A 22,105-nucleotide genomic window follows, 5' to 3' on the forward strand; every position below is an offset into this window, starting at 1 on the left:
AGAGCAGGTCGGTGTCCACCGCGCGCCTGACGCATCTGGAAAAGAGTTCCTACCTACACGTGTTTTTGTTTTATAGGGGCTGTGATTGCGCAATCGATACCATTCAAATCGTCATCACGTAAAGGCATCCAGGGGAAGACGTAAGCAGTGTCCGTATCCTGATAGCGTTCACAGTGGCCTTTAAACTGACTCCAGATCAGGGGCCAAAATGTGTGAAATCTGACTCCATGTCAGGGAAATTGCTGTAGAATGAGTTCTGTTCCACTCAGAGACAAAATTCCAACGCCTATAGAAACTAGAGAGTGTTTTCTATCCAATAATAGTAATAATATGCATATTGTACGAGCAAGAATTTAGTAGGAAGCCGTTTAATCTGTAATGCAATTATGCTAATGAGAAAACAGCACCCCCTGTAGTCGCAAGAAGTTAAGCGTTGAATTTACAGATTAGCAAAGTAGTCAGGCCTTCGATGCAGTTCATAAAATTTGTAACAGTATTTTTCAGAAGTTTGTTGTAAAATTAGAAGCTGGTTTATTTTTCATGCTCGTTGACTTAATTTAATGTACTTAAGGTGCTGAGCCTATATGCGCAGTTCATTTCCAAAATACTTTCAAGAGTTTAAGTGCGGCTATTAAAATGTGTGATACACTGGATGAAAACGAAAATATTTACAGTGATGTTACGGGGGGGGGAAAGTCTAGGTTTCTACCCGGGACTCTGCCGAACTTCAAACTTGACTTGAAAATGTCTTGTGCGCGCGCCTATGTTCCTTTCCCTCAACTTATGTATTTTGGTCATTGCCGGGGCAACATAGATAAAACTCCATTCATTCCAATACCATTCCAAACATTAGGAAAATGCCATTTTGATTTCCAGTTATTTGGGATTTCCTCTTTCCCAGATGTTTTGTCAGACATTAAAGTCCATTTCTAATAGCTCATTTGGGAACACCTGGACTCTTTGATATCTTTCACACTGATCCGTGTGTGTGTGTGCGTGTGCGTGTGCCCTAAGGCACCGTCCCAGGGTCCAGCTTGTTTCGTATTACAGGAAGACCATTGTCTTGTAAGGCCCAAATTGCTGATGCGAGGGGACGTGTGTTTTGCTCGTTAACATGTAATGACAGATAGTTTCAATGCAGCCGGTCCAAAGCAAACACAGCCCTGCGGAGACGACTGTATGGGACGGCCCACGGCAAGAGTATCCCTCCCTGTCTCCCCCTGACTTGCCAGACCAAATGGAACCTCCCGAGTCCTGGAGTTCCGACAGGGCCAATGCGTTTTGAGACTTTCGTCTAAACAGCAAACTGTTGTCTGACGATCTGTGTGTTTTTGATGACCAGGGAGAAGATGCTGTCTCCTAAAATGTCAGAGTTACGATATCTAGAGAGATGTAGGCCTACATCAGAGGTGTATGAAGAAGAGTTTCCTCCAAGCTTGTGTTTTCCCAATGATATCATATCAGTCTCAATGCACTCTTAGGGCTGCATCCGAAACGGCAACCTTTTCCCTATATAGTGCAATGCACTACTTGTGATCAGAGCTCTATAGGACTCTGGTCAAAAGTAGTGCACTAAATAGAGAATATGGTTCCATTTGAGCCTTGGTTATCTCATGTCTCATCTGTGGATTTATCTTGGCACTCTGTAGACAATGAGAGCATTTAGAATATACTGCACACAAAAACATTGGGACAGTGTTTATTATTTGAAGGTTATAGAGCATAACAAATAGCTCTTTCTCTCTGTTGGCTGTCCTTACTACTACAAGTCAACGGGCATGAAGGGCAATGGTTCCAATGGTACACATACACAGCTGTAGTTGACCTCCATCTTTTTATAGGTCAATAAAAGACTACCTTTAGAACTTATATCAGTGGATTTTAATGTGTAGCTGCTCTGCCCTTCTCATGTTTCTCTGGAAAATGTGACGACAAGGGTGAATACGTGTATCCTACTGTATTTCCTCCCCTCTGGCTAGAAGTTGCCACAGATCTATAGGATTAGCTACTTGCTCACCTCAATCATTGGAGGGTTGAACGCAAAACTGACCTTATCTTTGTCTGAGGTCAGCTACAGTACATCCTACTCCATCCCCCTCTCCACTGGTATGGTGTGTGTATAACGCCTCTTCCTAGTCAGACATGGAGCAGTCAATCAATCAATCAATAAAAAAAATTATAAGGCCCTTTTTACATCCGCAGATGTCACAAAGTGCTAATACAGAAACCCTGCCTAAAACCCCAAAGAGCAAGTAATGCCGATGTAGAAACACGGTGGCTAGGAAAAACTCTCTAGACAGGTAGGAACGTAGGAAGAAACCTAGAGAGGAACCAGGGGTGGCCAGGTCAGCACCTCAGGAGTAAAAGCTTCCAATTGGCTCATTCTTCTCCCCCTGTAACTATTCCCCAGGTCATTGCTGTAAATGAGAATGTGTTCTCAGTCAACTTACCTAATAAAATAAGGGTCAAATAAAAAACGTCAGTTGGCTTTTTGAGACAGCGTGTGCTGTACCCAAGGTTTCTTCGCTGATAGGGAATAGTTGGAATAAGGGGCTTGGACATACTTCCCATTTGTGTCGTTTGGAATGACCTCATTAAAGAGTGTAAAGGATACGAAAGTAGATGAGATGAACGTACTTTGATGCGAAAAGTGCAAATCAATCCCAGAACAACAGGAAAGGGCCTTGTGGAGATGCTGGAAAAAACAGGTACAAAAGTATCTATATCCACAGTAAAATGAGTCCTTTATCGACATAACCTGAAAGGCCGCTCAGCAAGGAAGAAGTCACTGCTCCAAAAAAATATCATACATTTTGGAGAAATGTGCTCTGGTCTGATGAAACAAAAATAGAACTGTTTGGCCATAATGACCACCATTATGTTTGGAGGAAAAAGGGGGAGGCTTGCAAGCCGAAGAACACTGTCCCAACCGTGAAGCACGGGGGGGGTAGCATCATGTTGTGGGGGTGCTTTGCTGCAGGAGGGACTGGTGCACTTCACAAAATAGATGGCATCATGAGGCTGGAAAATTATGTGGATATATTGAAGCAACATCTCAAGACATCAGTTAGGAAGTTAAAGCTTGGTCGGAAATGGGTCTTCCAAATGGACAATGACCCCAAGCATACTTCCAAAGTTGTGGCAAAATGGCTTAAGGACAACAAAGTCAAGGTATTGGAGTGGCCATCACAAAGCCCTGACCTCAATCCTGTAGAATATTTGTGGGCAGAACTGAAAAAGTGTGTGCGAGCAAGGAGGCCTACAAACCCGACTGTTACACTAGCTCTGTCAGGAGGAATGGGCCAAAATTCACCCAATTTATTGTGGGAAGCTTGTGGAAGGCTACCCAAAATGTTTCACCCAAGTTAAACAATTTAAAGGCAATGCTACCAAATACTAATTGAGTGTATGCAAACTTCTGACCCACTGGGAATGTGATGAAAGAAATAAAAGCTGAAGTAAATCATTCTCTCTACTATTATTCTGACATTTCACATTCTTAAAATAAAGTGGTAATCCTAACTGACCTAAAACAGGGAATTTGTACTCTGATTAAATGTCAGGAATTATGAAGAGCTGAGTTTAAATGTATTTGGCTAAGATGTATATAGTCTTCCGACTTCAACTGTACACTGAGTATACCAAACATTAGGAGCACCTTCCTAATATTGAGTTGCACCCCAATTTGTCGGGCATGTACTCTACAAGGTGTCGAAAGCGTTCCGCAGGGATGCTGGCGCATGTTGACTCCAATGCTTCCCACAGTTGTTTAGAATTGGCTGGATGTCCTTTGGGTGGTGGACCATTCTTGATACACACAGGAAACTGTTGAGCATGAAAAACCTGCAAGATCTGCAGTTCTTGACACAAGCCGGTGCGTCTGGCACCTACTACCATTCCCTCTACAAAGGCACTTAAATATTTTGTCTTGCCCATTCACCCTCTGAATGGCACACATACACAATCCATGTCTCTATTGTCTCAAGGCTTAAAAATACTTCCTTAACCCATCTCCTCCCCTTCATCTACACTGATTGAAGTGGATTTAGCCAGTTACATCAATAAGGGATCATAGCTTTCACCTTGTCAGTCTATGACAGGGAAAGAGCAATGTTTTGTATACTCAGTGTAGAAAAACATTTATAATATTAACTTACATATACAAGCAATTTATATTTATGAGGATTTATAGGATATCTGTGGTGTAACATTTATAGTGTTTGATTAATAACAAATTCTTAAGTTTGTAATAATTATAGTTATTTGATTTACAGCAAGAGATACTGACCGATTCAAAGTATAGATAAGTGTGTACAACTCTGACTTAAATCATTCATTGAAGTAAGTATAGGGATCTCAATCTTAATCAGCCTAATAGTCCTGGGAAAGACAAAGGAATTCAACTCACAGCAGATACAATTTGTTACAGACAACTGGCAAATTAAGCTAATAGGGTTTTTATATACAGTTCCTTTGGTAAAGTATTCAGACCTCCAGCCTTATTCAAAAATGTATTAAATAAATACAAATGCTCAGCAATCTACACACAATACCCCATGATGACAAAGCGAAAACAGGTTTTTAGAAATGTTTGCTAATTTATAAAAAAATTTAAACAGAAATACCTTATTAACTTAATGGGATAGCCCACTTTTTTTCAATTTTCGCCTAAATTACATACCCAAATCTAGCTGCCTGTAGCTCAGGCCCTGAAGCAAGAATATGCATATTCTTGGTACCATTTCAAAGAAAACACTTTGAAGTTTGTGGAAATGTGAATTGAATGTAGGAGAATATAACACAATAAATCTGGTAGAAGAAAATACAAAGAAAAAACCAACCAGTCTTTTTATACCACCATCTTTGAAATGCAAGAGAAAGGTCATATTTATAGCCATCACTCTGGTTGTAATTCCAATAGTGTCCACAAGATGGCAGCGGTGTATGTGCAAAGTTTCAGATGGATAACTTGACGTATGAGTGAACAACAAGACTTTTAGTGTGAAGTCCCCAGGCACATTTGGGCAAATCGTGAAGGAGACATTCGCATTCATATTCCATTTTTCTGCAAGAATATTGTCAAATCTCTATACGTGAACTTTGATTTAGCTTTCCAAGTATTTGTAGCCATATTATAAGTTCAACATTTGCAAAACAACAAGTTTTCATAACTTCATAACTCTGAATATCCTTATAATTTTTGTCCAAAATGAAAAGGCATGCACAAGGTTAGTAGCTACATTTTACGACATATACATGGTTTCCGGATACTCCCGTAAATCCCAGCTCATTGGCTATCTAGCTAGCTTTGTTTGACAAAGATTGGTGCTTATTTGACAAAGATAGTCGTTCAAGTGACGCGTCATCGGCGTGCCATGAAGGCGTCTCTCTCTCACCAAATATGGTGTCCTATAGGATATACTACACCCTTAATGAAATAGTGAAGTCTTGTTACCTTCTAGGATCTATGAGGAATAGACACAAATTTGATTTGACTCGTTGAAACAATGTTTAGCGTGAGATTTTCACAGATTCCTTTCTTTGCAAATTGAACGAGTGGAAATACAAAATCGATCGTGCATGCTATATGGACCTTTTTAGGATATGAAAAATAATTTATCTAACAAAACGACACTTGATATTATCTCTGGGACCCTTTGGATGATAAATAAGAGCAGGATTTCAGAATGTAAGTACACATTTCACCTTCAGAGGTGAACTTATCAAACCTATCGCATTGAAAATAGTGTTTTGTTGTTAGGAGCTTCCCTCAAACAATATCATGGCATTTTTTTCACAGTAATAGCTACTGTAAATTGGACAGTGCAGTTATATTAACAAGAATTTAAGCTTTCAGCCGATATAAGACACATGTTTCCCGACATTTGTTGTTTCTCTAAAATCTGCGATCTTGACATAACGCGTTGCATGATTTACAACTGTCCAGTTGACGGAACGCCGATCCTTAATTAAGTATTCAAACCCTTTGCTATGAGACTCAAAACTGAGCTCAGGTGCATCCTGTTTACACTGATCATCCTTGAGAGGTTTCTGCAACTTGATTGGAGTCCACCTGTGGTAATTCAATTGATTGGACATGATTTCGAAAGACACACACCTGTCTATATAAGGTCCCACAGTTGACAGTGCATATTAGAGCAAAAACCAAGCCATGAGGTCAAAGGAATTGTCCGTAGAGCTCCGAGACAGGATTGTGTCAAGGCACAGATCTGGGGAAGGGTACCAAAAAATGTCTGCAGCATTGACGGTCCCCAAGAACACAGTGGCCTCCATCATTCTAAAATGGAAGAAGTTTGGAACCACAAAGACTCTTCCTAGAGCTGGCCACCCAGCCAAACTGCGTAATCGGGGGAGAAGGGCCTTGGTCAGGGAAGTGACCAAGAACCCAATGGCCACTCTGACAGAGCTCTAGAGTTCCTCTGTGGAGATGAGAGAACCTTCCAGAAGGACAACCATCTCTGCAGCACTCCACCAATCAGGCCTTTATGGTAGAGTGGCCAGACAGTAGCCACTCCTCAGTAAAAGGCACGACAGCCCGCTTGGAGTTTGCCAAAAGACACCTTAAGACTCTCAGACCATGATGAACAAGATTCTCTGGTCTGATGAAACCAAGATTGAACTCTTTGGCCTGAATGCCAAGCGTCAAATTTGGAGGAAACCTGGCACCATACCTACGATGAAGCATAGTGGTGGCAACTTCATGCTGTTGGGATGTTTTTCAGCAGCAGGGACTGAAAGTCTAGTCAGGATTGAGGCAGAGATGAAGAGAGCAAAGTACAGAGAGATCGTCAATGAAAACCGGTACCCGATAAAACAAATCAGGAGAGACCTGAAAATAGCTGTGCATCAACGCTACCCATTCAACCTGACAGAGCTTGAGAGGATCTGTCGGGAAAATGGGAGAAACTTCCAAATACAGGTGTGCCAAGCTTGTAGCGTCATACCCAAGAATACTTGAGGCCGTAATCGCTGACAAAGGTGCTTCAACAAAGTGCTTAGTAAAGGTCCTGAATACTTATGTAAATGTGATATTTCATTTTATTTATTTTTTAATTAGCAAACATTTCTAAAAACCTGTTTTTGCTTTGTCAATATGGCGTATTGTGTGTACAGTCGTGGCCAAAAGTTTTGAGAATGACACAAATATACATTTTCACAAAGTCTGCTGCCTCAGTTTGTATGATGGTAATTTGCATATACTCCAGATGTTATGAAGAGTGATCAGATGAATTGCAATTAATTGCAAAGTCTCTCTTTGCCATGCAAATGAACTGAATCCCCCCCCAAATTTCCACTGAGTTTCAGTCCTGCCACAAAAAGACCAGCTGACATCATGCCAGGGATTCTCTCGTTAACACAGGTGTGAGTGTTGGCGAGGACAAGGCTGGAGATAACTCTGTCATGCTGATTGAGTTCGAATAACATACTGGAAGCTTCAAAAGGAGGGTGGTGCTTGGAATCATTGTTCTTCCTCTGTCAACCATGGTTACCTGCAAGGAAACACGTGCCGTCATCATTTCTTTGCACAAAAAGGGCTTCACAGGCAAGGATATTGCTGCCAGTAAGATTGCACCTAAATCTACCATTTATCAGATCATCAAGAACTTCAAGGAGAGCGGTTCAATTGTTGTGAAGAAGGCTTCAGGGCGCCCAAGAAAGTCCAGCAAGCGCCAGGACCGTCTCCTAAAGTTGATTCAGCTGCGGGATCGGGGCATCATCAGTACAGAGCTTGCTCAGGAATGACAGCAGGCAGGTGTGAGTGCATCTGCACGCACAGTGAGTATTTTTTGGGGGGGAGGATGGCCTGGTTTCAAGAAGGGCAGCAAAGAAGCCACTTCTCTCCAGGAAAAACATCAGGGACAGACTGATATTCTGCAAAAGGTACAGGGATTGGACTGCTGAGGACTGGGGTAAAGTCATTTTCTCTGATGAATCCACTTTCCGATTGTTTGGGGCATCTGAAAAAAAGCTTGTCTGGAGAAGATAAGGTGAGCGATACCATCAGACCTGTGTCATGCCAACAGTAAAGCATCCTGAGACCATTCATGTATGGGTATGCTTCTCAGCCAAGGGAGTGGGCTCACTCACAATTTTGCCTAAGAAACACAGCCATGAATAAAGAATGGTACCAACACATCCTCCGAGAGCAACTTCTCCAAACCTTCCAGCAACAGTTTGGTGACGAACAATGCCTTTTCCAGCATGATGGAACACCTTGCCATAAGGCAAAAGTGATAACTAAGTGGCTCGGGGAACAAAACATCAATATTTTGGGTCTATGGCCAGGAAACACCCCAGACCTTAATCCCATTGAGAACTTGTGGTCAATCCTCAAGAGGCGGGTGGACAAACAAAACCCCACAAATTCTGAAAAACTCCAAGCATTGATTATGCAAGAATGGGATGCCATCAGTCAGGATGTGGCTCAGAAGTTAATTGACAGCATGCCAGGGCAGATTGCAGAGGTCTTGGAAAAGAAGGGTCAACACTGCAAGTATCGACTCTTTGCATCAACTTCATGTAATTGTCAATAAAAGCCTTTGACACTTGTAATTATACTTCAGTATTTCATAGTGACATCTGACAAAAATATCTAAAGACACTGAAGCAGAAAACTTTGTGGAAATTAATATTTGTGTCATTCTCAAAACTTTTGGCCACGACTGTAGATTGATAAGGTAAAAAAACAATTGCATCAATTTTGGAATAGGCTGTAACCTAACAAAATGTTGAAAAAGTGAAGGGCTCTGAATACTTTACGATGGCACTGTACTTGGCACCTACTGTACTTTGCCTCTGTATATAGTCTTATGCAGAACGTTTGAGAAAAGCCTCGTGGACTGATTTGGGATGTTGGGTACATAGGCATATAATAATACTGTATAATAATATCAAATAGTGTTGTATTCAATTGTGGTTGTGAATGCCTGTTGGTGACGTCTGCTCCTTTTGACCAACAGTCTGAAGGGGTGTACTTTAAGACCCTGGTGGATGAGGTACAGGAGCTGGAAGCCTTGTCCAAGGACCCCGGAGCCGTGGTGCGCGGGAAGAGGTACTGTACCATCTCAGACACTTTTCTCACCTTCCTTCTTTTCCCAGGAGTATGTCCCAAATGGCACCCCTTTCCCTATATAGTGCACTACTTTTGACCAGAGCACTATTGGTCCTGGTCAAAAGTACTGCATTAAATAGGAAATATGGTGTTTTTTAGGACTCATGCTATGTTTTATTCTTCACAATGCCTCATAACTCTAGGATATCTGAATTACTTTTCTTAATACCATACATTCCTGAATACTCGTTGTATTTCTTCTTACACAGCATGTACAACACATGATTTACAGTGTCATACAGTTTATAACTTCTAAACGTATACAGTGTATAGCTTATATTTGCTCCTTGAGGATTCACAAATATTTATCCTGGCTTCCCTATTGTTAGTATTTTGGCATAATTACTGTCTGCCTACTGTACACATACGGTACCGTTCACTCTGTACCGAAATGGCTGATTTTTAATGGAATATCTACATAGGAGTACAGAGGCCCATTTTCAGCATCACTCCTTTGTTCAAATGGCACGTTGTGTTAGCTAATCCAAGTTTATCATTTTAAAAGGCTAGTTGATCATTAGAAAACGATTTTGCAATTATGTTAGCACAGTTGACAACTGTTGTGCAGATTAAAGAAGCAATAAAACTGGCCTTCTTGGATTTCTATTTGCCGTATATGTTTTTGCTTGGAACATTATTCTTTCCCTCTGAAAGTGTGTGGCGAGAGGCTGTACTGTACTGTACTGTACTGTAGCACCTCCAGTATATTCAAGACATGCATCTTGAGCTGAGCTCCCGGAGATGGGTGTTGTCCCAAATGGCACCCTATTCCCTATATTGTGCACTACTTTTGACCAAGGCTCTGGCCAAAAGTAGTGCACTATGTAGGGAAATGGGTGCCATTTGACACAGTAATGGGCTCGTATCAGTAAGCCGGGGCCGGACCCCATCGAAGGCCCGTGGAGTTCATTAGCATGGATCAGATCAGTGTGAAATCTCCTGCCGGCTGAAAGTCTTCCCCCATTGGCCAGAGTCCAGGGCCCAGCAGGCTAGGAACCTGGCCCTGGAGCTGAAGACACATACACTCAGTTCCTTTCTCACATGCACACACAAGTATATAAACACACATACATACATGCACGCAAACCACCATTGCCACCGCTCTCTCTTTCTCCCTCTCTCTCTTTTTCACACACACGCACGCACGCACGCACGCACGCACGCACGCACGCACACACACACACACACACACACACACACACACACACACACACACACACACACACACACACACACACACACATCCTTGCTTTACTATCCTTGTGGAGACTTTGGGGATTTCTGGTACCCACGAGGATGGTACTACAAGCACACACAAACAAACACAGAATCCTCCCCTTCCTCCTCTCCCTACATGGTCTCTCCTCAGCAGGAAGTGCAGTTGGCTGGTCTCTCTTCTCTGGTCCTGTGGAGGACATGCCTCACACACTGACCTGGAGGCAAGCCCTCATGTTGTTTTCTTAGAGAGAGAGACACATTTTCTCTCAGCACTGGTCCAAAGACTCAAGACAGGCATTTTGTATTGAGTATAGTTCCTATGTGGATACATAGCGCCATATTATGGGGATTCCATACATAGCTCTGAAGGGGACTCTGTGTGTGTCTTAAATGGCACCCTATTCCCTGTATACTACACTACTTTTGACCAGAGCCCTATGGGTCCTGGTCAAAAGTAGTGCACTGCATAGGGAATATGGTGCCATTTGGGATGCAAGCTCAGCATTGGGGATGTGCAAATACTCCGCTGATCCCAACGCTCTTTAGAATTCGATATGCATGTTCCACGTTAGCCAGATGCAGGAAATCCACATACATAATCCTGTCGTTAACCCCACTAAGTAACACAAAAGTGCTCCATCGTTCCCTGTTGGTGTTCCTCTGCCTGTTATTACAACCCCCCTAACACTATGTGTGTCCCAAATAGCACCTTTTTCCTTTTATAGTGCACTGCTTTTGAAAAGGGCCCAAATACTATTTGGGATGCGACCTAATGGACAGTCTTGTCCCATCTAGTACAAATTACGTAGGCCTAGTAGTCTAGATAGAAGCTTCAAGACAATACAGATGGAATGGGTTTCATTTGGTTTGTTGGATTTGATTTATTTCTGTTCTTTTCGCCAACAGTTTATTTTTTGTCTCGTTGGTGGGGATGGGATCGGTTTTGTGTGATCCATTTTATTTTTGCCTCCTTACCTGTAGAGAAACCATACCCCTGATCCCTATTAGAAACCCCACCTATGCCCTTTTCACAGTATCGCTCCGACCCGAAACACATTGTCCTTTACAACAGGCTTTCAGCAACTATGATGGATGTGTAACCAGGCCATCTCGGTACAGCTTGGTTTGGTTCGGCTCAGCACGGTTCGGCTCAATACTGTGAAAAGCCCTCTATGTACCCAACTCTCCTTCCCTGTGTGCTGTGCCCTGTGTGAGTGGTGGTTAGAGCGAAAACCATTCAATAATCGTGTGCGATATTATTCCCACAATGCACTCCTCTCACTGGGCCTTCTGAACTCATCTGCTGGCCTGCAGGTAGTGACCAAGTCATTTGAGACCTAAAGGTGAGCTAAGGGATCAAAGGTTAAGGTTGCGATAAGTAAAGTAAGTAAAGATGGTAGGTGTCAGGTAACATGACTGACCCTCCCTCGCTTAGCACTGGTCAAGCTTTTTAGGGAGCATGTTGTTATTTTTCATTAATGTTGTTTTCATTCAATTGAAACTTACGTTGATTCTTGGTTTATTTAGAAAGTCATTCTTTAATTTATTTTTATTCAGTTAAAATCATTTTTACGAGTTTTTGTTTTGAAATGGTTTACTTTAAACTAAGTGTCTTTCTAATCATGGTTAGAATTTGAACGTGTCAGCCATCGTTTCTCACTCTGTTCATCTGTTCTGCTTGCAGATGGATACGCCTTTTCTCAAGGCGGAACGGAGTGGTCTCCCAGTCTGAGGTCATCCGGGCGTACGACACCACCAAACAGCGGACCAACGAGTGGTGAAACCACGCCGCTCTCAGCCAGGACAGCCTGTCACGATTCACAGTCGTTTTCCGACAGCGATTTGAATCTGAAGGGGGCAGCCTCCAGATAACCCTAGCCCGAGCATCTCGGGAATTTGGAGATGACAGAGGGATGTCTTGTACATCAAAAATGGAAAATAACTAGAAACAAAAAAGCATTCAAAAAGTATTCACTATGCTGTAGTTGTGTGTCCAGCAGACATAAGCACTGTGCTTGCATTTTTAACAGAGTCTGTGGTCTGAAATTCCTTATGGTTCCTGCTCAGTTAAATGTGTTGAAGTATAACCATCTCCTCCTTTCATATTCATAGAAAAAATATGAGCATTGAGCCAAAACAATCTATCATTTTGTCAAAAACTGTCAACATTTTTAGGTATGTGTACTCTAATTGGTGACAGAATAATCCAGATTTGTTTTTGATAAAGTATTTAAAAAATAAATGTAAATGCAGATTTAAAAATTATCCACCAAGCATATTAACAATTGACCACTTCAGAACAGACATTTTGTTTGTTTTGTTGTTCTTTTGCGTTTTGAAAAAAAAGTATCTTCTGTATAATAAGGCCTTACATTTGTTCATGCCTTCAGCCATCCATGTTTCTTTTTCTTCTAAATGTTTCTTTTTTATTTAAGAAGTATGTAGTTATCGTGCCTAAATTGCCTTGTCTTTTTAATGATAGAGTCCTGAAACTTCAATTTCCAAAAATGTTGTACAGCAGTTTGATTGCTTTTAACAAGTAATTGCATTCCACACATTACTCAGCTGTAACAATCACAATGGTGCCGAACTAGACTTTTTCCCTGATAGAATGCGTAAGATATCCTAGTTAGCTAGTTTAGAACAGTGCTCTACCCCTCGATTGGCAAGATGAGCTCACCCCCCGTATTGTACTCGTGTATACAATGTGGTAACAAGTGCGGCACATATAAAATCAAGGTTCCGTTGTTACTTTCTACCGAGTGTTTTGGGGGGGTGTGGCTGTATGACGATCCTGTTGAATTTCCGTATGTGGCAACTTTTCTTTCACAATCTTATATTCCCTTGGAATAGAGAGTTTATTCTTCTAACATAAGTGCCATTAGCTTAAGAGAGAGAGAACATTTGCCAGAAAACTCCACACAGTATCAAAACTACTTTGTCTCTATAGTTATTCTGTGAATTTGTATTTTTATCTTGGAGAAGTACGAATTTTGCATTGACCGGCTTTGTAATGAATTTTTGTCTTCTTTTTTTTGACAAACAAAAGAATGCTAGAGTAATAGAATGATGAGAACTATATTTCTTAAATGTCTTGTTGTTGTTATTAATATTGTTCTAATAACTGCTTGGTTTATTTATTATTTGACTGTATGTTTGTTCTCTTCTCCCTATGGGAGATCAGTTTCCAGACTCTGTGTGTGCGTGCGTGCGTGCGTGTGTGCGTGCGTGCGTGCGTGATCTGTCGTCTGCATATGCATCTTCTACTATGGATAACTTCTACGTATGCATGTCTGTGTCCTTAATGTGAGACTGGGAGCCCTTGGAACCTCAGGTCTTATTTTGCATTATTTGAGTGTGTGTTTGAGGATCTGTATGGGTGGGTGACTGACTGAGTGACTGAGTGTGCAATACATGGTTGTCCGTGTGTGTGTATGGCGCTGCTTGCTCCTCTTGTCTGTCTGCACGACTCCAGGTATAATGATTGTGTGCTGTCTGCTGCATGGCTCTCTGCGTGGCCAGACCTCAGCCGTGATGGTCCTGGGCCCTGACGCTAAGTCTCTCGCTTGACAGGAGATGTTGAACAATGCACAATGTTACCTTTCCAATGGTGGATATTTTGGTATTATCTGGTTATTGTCATTTCTCTGGGTGTACATGTTTGTAACTTTTTGTTTCTCTCGTGCAGTGTACCTCTTCTTTACAATAACTATTTTTGTTTTTTTCTGGTTTTAGTGAGGGTATCAGTAAAAATGTATTTGTTATGCTATACTTTCGTGTTTCGATTGATTAGTTATGAACTGCTGTCATAATTCCCAGATGCTGAATGTGGTTCTTCTGATGTGAAATTGGTCATGGAAGGCTTGGACTGTTGCTTTTTCAAAAACTGTTGTCTGTGATAATTGTGGGCTGCATAAATGTAAAAAATAAAACTTATTTGGTTTATTCTACTACTTTGATTCTCCCTCAAGTGTTGGTCACTACAGAAAATAAAATCACTTTTCAATTTGTTTGATTATTGTTTATTTTTAGGTCTTTCATTGAATGATTGTTCTGCATTTTGTGACTGCAAACGTAAGTGTTATGTCTTGGATGTCGATGAAGGTGGGGTTAAATGCAGAAGACACATTTCAGTTGAATACATTCAGTTGGACAACGGACTAGGTACCCCCCCTTTCCCTTTCCTTTCCCTGCCATGAAGGACTACTACTAAAATACACTTTACAAACAAGGAAACCAACCTTTGGTCATCATCTCTGACCTACCGTCATAGAAATGGAATCTATGGCTGTCTACGCTGCATCTCAAATGGCACCCTAGATATAGTGTACTACTCTGGTCAAAAGTAGGGCACTATGTCGGGAACAAGGTGCCATCCTTCATTTCGGACTTTGTAAACGTCCAAAATGAGGGGAGGCAGCTAGTTGTTTCCCCCATCGAATCATATGCCTATGTGTGTGGTAGCAAACAGGACCTGAAGAGCAATGAGAACCTAAACAGGAAAAGGCAGGGGAGACGGAAAACATAGTTCCCTTCCATGCGTGACAAACAAACAAATGTCGTCATTATGGTGACGTTGTACTCCCTGGTGACTGGTGATCTGAGGTTTACTGTGGGGCCGTGTGGTAGAATATCCTTTTTGTTATAATTACAATAATTTGTCTCTGTTATTGACAAAGTATCCACTATCATAGCAGTATCACAAAACCAACATAGATGGTTTCTCTTTAGTCGTTAGTTCATGAAATACATATTTTTCTGACTAGGTGTACCCTTGCTAGAGTATTCATACAAGAGTCCTTGGATTACTGTCAATGTAACTTCAAAAAGATTCAATCTGTGAGGTATTTTCTTTGAGTTCCAAATAGATTTAGAGCAGTATTATACAGGACCATCTAGAATACAGTATCTGAAAGACGATGAATTTTTTATGTGTTTTTGAAAACCAGAAGTGTCCAAGCATACCCAAATGTATACACAATGTGTTGACATCTGCGCAACTATAGCACAAATAGCTCCAAAGAGTAGTATGCAAGTATGCATGTGCTACCAAAGGTTTCTATTGGAATGGGATGCTTGTCTGTGTAAACATTGTAGATTTAGAGCCTTCCAAAAAAAGAAATAAGGACAGCAATACCCAAAGATTGTTGTGGCGTCATCTCTGGGAATTGCTGGAATTTTTCCTTTGTTTGGAAGACTCAGTCTAGCGCCAAACATGATCCACTGTATGATCTATTGTATCTAATCTGCCATAATAGGTCAGTGATTGCCAAGTTTATTTCACACTTAAATGACTAGGGTACCGAGAAGTCTTTGGACTCTTGCCATACCTGCTCATCCAACCCAAAACTCTTCCCTATTTCTGGGACCAGTTGTTTTTAACACTGTGGCCATGACAGAATCATTTAGCATTGACAATGACTGATCTCGTTGCAACATTCCTCGTGTGAAGTCTGGCGCAAGATTGAGCGACAGGTAGCAAACGACTATGGCCTTTATGAACCGTTTCAGTTGCCTATATGTCTGAGGCTGGAGAAAGGGGGACTCCGCTATCTGTAAGCCAACATTTTGGCTTGTAGTTTCTGTATTTAAGGTTCAATGTGTCATTAATGTTTGTGAATATCTTTGCATCCCCTCTCTTCAGTATAATTAAGTAGTACATTAATAAACCAAATATGGAGGCTGCAGTTGGGCTAAAAGGTGAAACACAAACTCAGGATTGTGACTTTAACAGCAAAAAAGAAAAAGTCGCAAGCCATTTTCAGAAGTTAGTACTATACAGTACAAAATATATCCGTTAGTGAGCAATTAAGCAATTCTCAACCATTCAATCTTGGATTACTAAAGAGTAGGTTTAATTTTCGGAAATACTGACCAACTGTTGAGTGTCTTCTAGTTGTAGCATTGCATGACAAGTACTCACAATCATAGAATTAGTCATTAGAATACTAATTAGATACTGGTGTTGACTAATATTATCATTAAATATAAACAAACCTATAGTTCAGCCAGTGAGCACTGTACACACAGTACATCCTTTGGCTTTGTTCACCCTACTGCACCACTTGGTGTCAGTCCTTCCCCTCTTTTAGGGGCTTGCAATTGTCAAAATTATAATTTGATTAAATGTCCAACAGCTCGCAACAAAATGTGTAGACTTATTAATATTATTAAACACTTATTAATAATGTTGCTGCCACAAAAGTTGTGACAATTTAACATCACCATTTAACCAAAGTGTGTTTAAAAGAGAAAGGGAAGACAGAATATTGTTTACAATAGAAATGTATATATAAAAAAGTGCATAACATTGAAAAGAATATTGACCAATAAACAGTCCTGTCTGTTCTGAGCAGAAATCCATTCCTGTAATTTAGAGAGACAATACTCTCATGTACTCTGCTCGACTAGGAAGATTTCTCGTGGTTTATCTTGAACACAGCCTCCTGTCTCCCAGTCTCCATTCAACAGGCCTACTGCAGTGCATGTCAGGGCAGTCCTTCCGGTAGCCGATGACTGTGTCTGTCCACAAAACACACCAGGGTCATGTTCAGTACAGTTCACTGATTTAAAACAAACTCATACTGGGCAGGTACAGGTAGTCCCTTCCTGTTGTTTCGGTCTGTTTTCTTCCGTTTAGTGCTTAATGAACATGACCCTACTCACGTCCCAGTGTGCTCCTGTAATCCACCTCCTCGTTGCCAAGGAAGCCCCGTCAGCTCTGTCCAAAGTCTGCAAAGCCCTTAGCCCCGCCGGAGAAGGGCTCCGGCTGTAGGGGGAAGAAGTACTGCTGGGGCAGCAGGAAGCCTGTGCCCTGGGCCAGGTGAGGCTGTTGGTGTGGGTGCATGGGCTGGTGCAGCTGCAGCTGGGCATGAGGGTGCTGGCGGCCGCCTGGCACGCAGGCTGCAGGGGAGGTGTAGGGGGGCGGAGGGGGTGGTGGTAGTAGCGGCTGGGGTGTGGAGGTGAAGACTCGGGTGCTTGGTGCAGACGCCGACACCAAGCACCCGTGCTGCTGCCCCTGACCTCCGAGGGAGAAGCGGCGCACCGAGCTGCTCCCGCCAGCTGAGCTTGAACTGGTGGCCGTGCTGGACTGGCGCGAGGGGGTGCGCAGGCCGGGTGGCGCAGTGGTCAGGATCATGGGGATGGTCTCGCCCTGGCAGTTGCGCAGCGAGAAGCGGATAGCCTGCTGGGTAGGCTGCTTGGGCCGCAGGCAGGTGCAACAGTAGACGGCAACCAGGGAGCCCACCACCACGAAGGCGACAAAGATGGAACCCACCATCAGAAAGGGCACGTAGATAGGCTCTGCAAGGAGGAACAGGTGTTTGAATACTTGTACACTTGATAACTTGAGTACCTGTTTAAAAACTTGAAAAAGCACCCCTTTACCTTCCTTGAAGTAATCACAGATCTGAATACTGGTTTTATTGGTGAAAGCAATAGGGTGGCAGCATTGCTTACACCTAACAAATCACTTACATACCTGTGCTCACCTCAAGGAAACTAGGAAGGATGTATTCATAAAGTAACAGGGCCAATGAGAAGTGGAGTTTATACTCAACTCTATTTGGAGTCAGTGGAAATATGTGTGCGTAATAAACTGTATTGCAAACATGCACAGACATATGGGAACATCTTGATTGAATAAGATATGCATCTGTGAAATCATAAATTTTTCTACAGAATCCAGAATTACACCTTTTTTATGGAAAGGTATTCAGGAGAAAATACATTTCTGAAGACAAAGGTCAAATGTTACTCTTTACCTTCTTAAATCCACTCAAAATTCAACATGTATTTACATGAACTCACAAGACATAGTTTTGTAATGTTGCAAAAATATTTTCAATAGCCCATTTTAATGCCATACTGGTAGTAAACGTTTCTGGATCACAATACAATGTAAGAAGACTACTGGGGTGTATTACACAAACACTGTGCTGCAAAAACAACTATTTTGCGACTATAAAAATAAACAACTACATTTAGGCTGTCTTAATACAATGTATTCAAAGTGTTAAAAGGCATTATATATATTTTTATTTCATGTAACCCACAAAACCAGGCGTTTTGTAGTTATTAATAGGCCTATCATTTAGCAAAATTTTATTTCTTGGTTTTTGGTTAGTCATTGTCTCTATATTTATTTGTTTAAGGCCTGAATTGAACTATGCAAAAGGCTACTGTGCGAATGTTCATTCAGAAGCGTTTTTTCTGAAGACAATGTATTTTTCCAAAATGTAGATTAAACGTTCAGATTACACCTTAAATTAGCAATTGGCACCAGGGGAGGAAATTATTTTAAGTTGAATTATTATCAGAAAAAAGGAGGAAATTGTTTTAAACACCCTATAGGGTTTAGCAACTTGGGAGACCATTAAATTGAGCGATTTGGTGTAATTATTTTTTTTTATTTTTTATATATGTTTCAGTTTTACTCCATAAATGCTACACATTTGGAACTAATGCTGATAAATAATTCCATGTGAATGAAAACTCTTCTTTTTAAATTAGAAATGAATTCTTAAGATAATAACCCCTGCTACACAGGCGTATCGAATACACATCTGATGGCGATTTGATGTCACCTTTGGATACAGTAGGGCATAGGCTATTCTGCCATTGGTGTGCAAAGTTATTATTTAGATTGCAGGATTATTACAAAGTTGCATGGTTTATATAGTGGTCAACATCAATCCACTTCTTTTCACAGCCTACTACTTTCCAGCCCTGGTCTCTATAAAAATAAAAACCTATGATTGGGTCTATGATTTCTTGATCCGGCCTTGATTGTAACACTCCAGGTGTATCGCATGCCCACTTTTCGTTTCCTTGTTTTGGGGCCGATAACAACACACCTAACCGGTTGTCACATGAAGCCCAAGCCCCCAAAAACTGGTGCCCCACATGCTTACAATCAGAGCTGCTTAGTGCTGACACCCCACAGAGTTCCTTTGTAAATCAAGATGGGCTGTCATTTCTGCATCTTGATAGTTATAACTAAATGAAAAGTTAGTTTTAGTGCTTATGTTAGGTTTCAAAATGACAACATACATTGTAATGAGATTCTTAGGACAATGTAGGTTTTGAAAACAAAACATAGGCTGTGATAGATATATAGATAATAGCATGATCACCCCCCCCCCCCCTCTCCCCTTGTATTATATGGATGTCATTTTTGCCATCTAAATGATTTAAAAATAGGCTAAAAAAAGATGATGGATTTATAGGTTAAATGTAATCTTAATAATATAGACTATAACTAAGACTGATTGAAAACAAAACAACTTTTATAATGAAATAGGTAGGCTATGCATGCCTGACACTGACCTGAAAAGGCTGAATGGTGAAACAAACTTCACTCTCATTTGAGTGACATGCATGGTTCATTAAAAGCGTATCGAGATATTGAATGGTGAACTATTTCACTATATTGAATCTTTGGAAATCCCACTTTTTTGAAGTTAATTGTGCATTAACTTGTCCACTCCTGCCAGGCTCTGCTTTGGTAGTCTAAACTTACGCGCTGCAAACTCCGTGTTATTCAGTTCTCGGTCGTTGGTACAGCTTCCCTGATCCAGCCGTGCGTCCACAGCCGCGCAACAGTACCGCAGGGAGCAAGACCCGCAGCACACGGTCGCGTCCATGGTGTCAAAGTCCTCCGGACACTGAAAGCCTTCGTGGTAATTTCCGTTACTGTCCAGCCACCCATGGCAGTACTCCCCTTGTGCGTCTGATATCCGTAGATTCCAGGTCAGGTAGCCCAGCAAGAGGTAGTTTAGCAGTCGCATCATCCCGACAAAACCTTATTTTAACCCAGTAGCCTACACAGTATTCCTTAACTCCTACCTTGTCTTTAAAATATTCGCATGATGAATTCGGTTTGAAACAGTTCCACGGTTGAATTACCTACAGTTTCAATGGTGTTTTAATTGTCATCATTCGTTTGATTTTAATTCAACCATACGAATTTTTGCATTTATATCCATTTGGCATATACTCTCCTCATCCAAAATAGAACCAGTATCAGGTCACACGTGTAAAATAAGCTTGAATTGAACTCTCAAGTTTGTCCAGGTGAATGATTGTTTCAGTCTCTTCTCAACGTGTAATTATTGCGCAGGCAAAGACAATCAGATATGTAACCGAGAGTGTATCTGAACTTTACCCAGACATTTCTTCTCTTCAGAGCGTTCTTTTGGAAACCATTAAAATAAGTAATTAATCCATAGTTCTTCAGTTCCGTGAGATGTGATACGGATGGCTACGGTCGTATGGTGTCCAACCTAATTTGAAATCTGTAGTGTTTTGTTACCGATTCAGTATAGGCGCGCACGCATCCCTTTGACCATCAGGCGTGCGCATTCATGATGGAGCGTGGCTTTTGCGTCACCACGCGGACGGTAGCATGTTGCAGTAATGCTTAGAGCTGCTCGGTTTCCTTAAACATAACAAGGATACAAAATAAAATAAAAAACTCATAAATCTAATTGTGCTAATGGAAAAATGTCATATTCATCAATGTAAATTCAGTAATAAAAAAAAACCTTCCGTGTTTCTAAAAGGAATTCGAGCAGTACCTTTCTACATTCTTCTAATAAGAAAGCTGTTAAAATCAAATCAAACTGTATTTGCCACATGCGCCGAAAACAACAAGTGTGGACTTTACCGTGAAAGGCGTACTTACAAGCCCTTAACCAACAGTGCAGTTCAAGAAAAAGAAAATATTTACCAAGTAGGCAACAATAAAAAGTAATAATAAAAAGTAACACAATAAGAATAACAATGACGAGGCTATATACAGGGGGCACCGGTACCAAGTCAGTGTGCAGGGATACAGGCTAGTTGAACAATCAATATGTGTGTTTATTTTAAGGTCTTTATATAATCTGTAATTTGTTATACCCCATAGCATATGTTATCATTGTCTGTTTTTATACTTCTTGTATGCATGCTGTTTTTTCTGCAATAAAAAATAAATACAAATAAAAAGTGATGCTGAGAGGTCATAGGCTACAGTAGTCATGCGTGCCCTTCACTTTCCGTATCAATAGGACAAGGAATATTAATACAGAGCCAACCATTTCGATAGTGTTTTTTAATATTTGGACAATTAGTCTGTAATTTCCAATAGCCTATGCCTACTGACCCTTATTTTGCATCCTGTTTGAAAAACACACATATACATATTTTTTTGCAGCGTATCTTCACCTCTCCCACTGGGCACCGACGTCAATTCCACGTCTACTGCACGTTGGTTCAACGTAATGTCATTGAAACGACATAGAAACATCCTTGAATCAACCAGTGGGCTGTAACTTTCTCTCAAATCGCCAAACTTATATTGTTGTGTCGCCCTCTGGTGGCCTTAACTTTGACTGTCACCGTATTTTATTGCCATTGTACTTTATATAGGTTGAATTTCTTACCTTATTCGATTAATGGATTGTTTTTCCTTTCTAGATGCCAATTGATATTCTTCTATAGGCCAACATAAGCCTATGTCAGCTAAATGTAGGTTAGCTAAAGGAAAACGTAGTCTACTCAGATGGCGTCTGAGTGTATAGCCTACCTATACTGAATATTCCGTTTTTGTAAAGTAGAAAATCGAATTAAAAAAAACAAATGACACCTTAATTTTGTATAATTTACCCCCTTTATTTGTTTTCTCTAATTCGATAACTTGGAATGTATGAGAAACTGTTGATTCGTGAATTAAACATTTTATGGACTGGCATAATGAGCAAAATAATGTCA

At 41.0% G+C, this 22,105-nt stretch overlaps 1 protein-coding gene and 1 pseudogene across 1 annotated transcript; one reads left to right on the plus strand and one right to left on the minus strand.

Moving 5' to 3' along the window:
* Window positions 1-12,132, plus strand: part of LOC129867187 (phospholipid-transporting ATPase IA-like) — a 152,555-nt pseudogene extending 140,423 nt beyond the window's left edge.
* Window positions 12,133-14,367: 2,235 nt separating this feature from the next.
* On the minus strand, window positions 14,368-20,673 carry LOC129822802 (protein shisa-3 homolog). The gene is made up of 2 exons (XM_055881228.1): window positions 19,872-20,673; window positions 14,368-17,653 (listed from the first exon to the last, which is right to left on the minus strand). Exons 1-2 carry the CDS (start codon window positions 20,140-20,142, stop codon window positions 17,067-17,069), a joined length of 858 nt encoding a protein of 285 aa, XP_055737203.1. The 5' UTR covers window positions 20,143-20,673; the 3' UTR covers window positions 14,368-17,066.
* Between the last annotated feature and the right edge of the window lie 1,432 nt (window positions 20,674-22,105).

Source organism: Salvelinus fontinalis, chromosome 2, assembly GCF_029448725.1.
Source record: "Salvelinus fontinalis isolate EN_2023a chromosome 2, ASM2944872v1, whole genome shotgun sequence".
Taxonomy (NCBI): Eukaryota; Metazoa; Chordata; class Actinopteri; order Salmoniformes; family Salmonidae; genus Salvelinus; species Salvelinus fontinalis.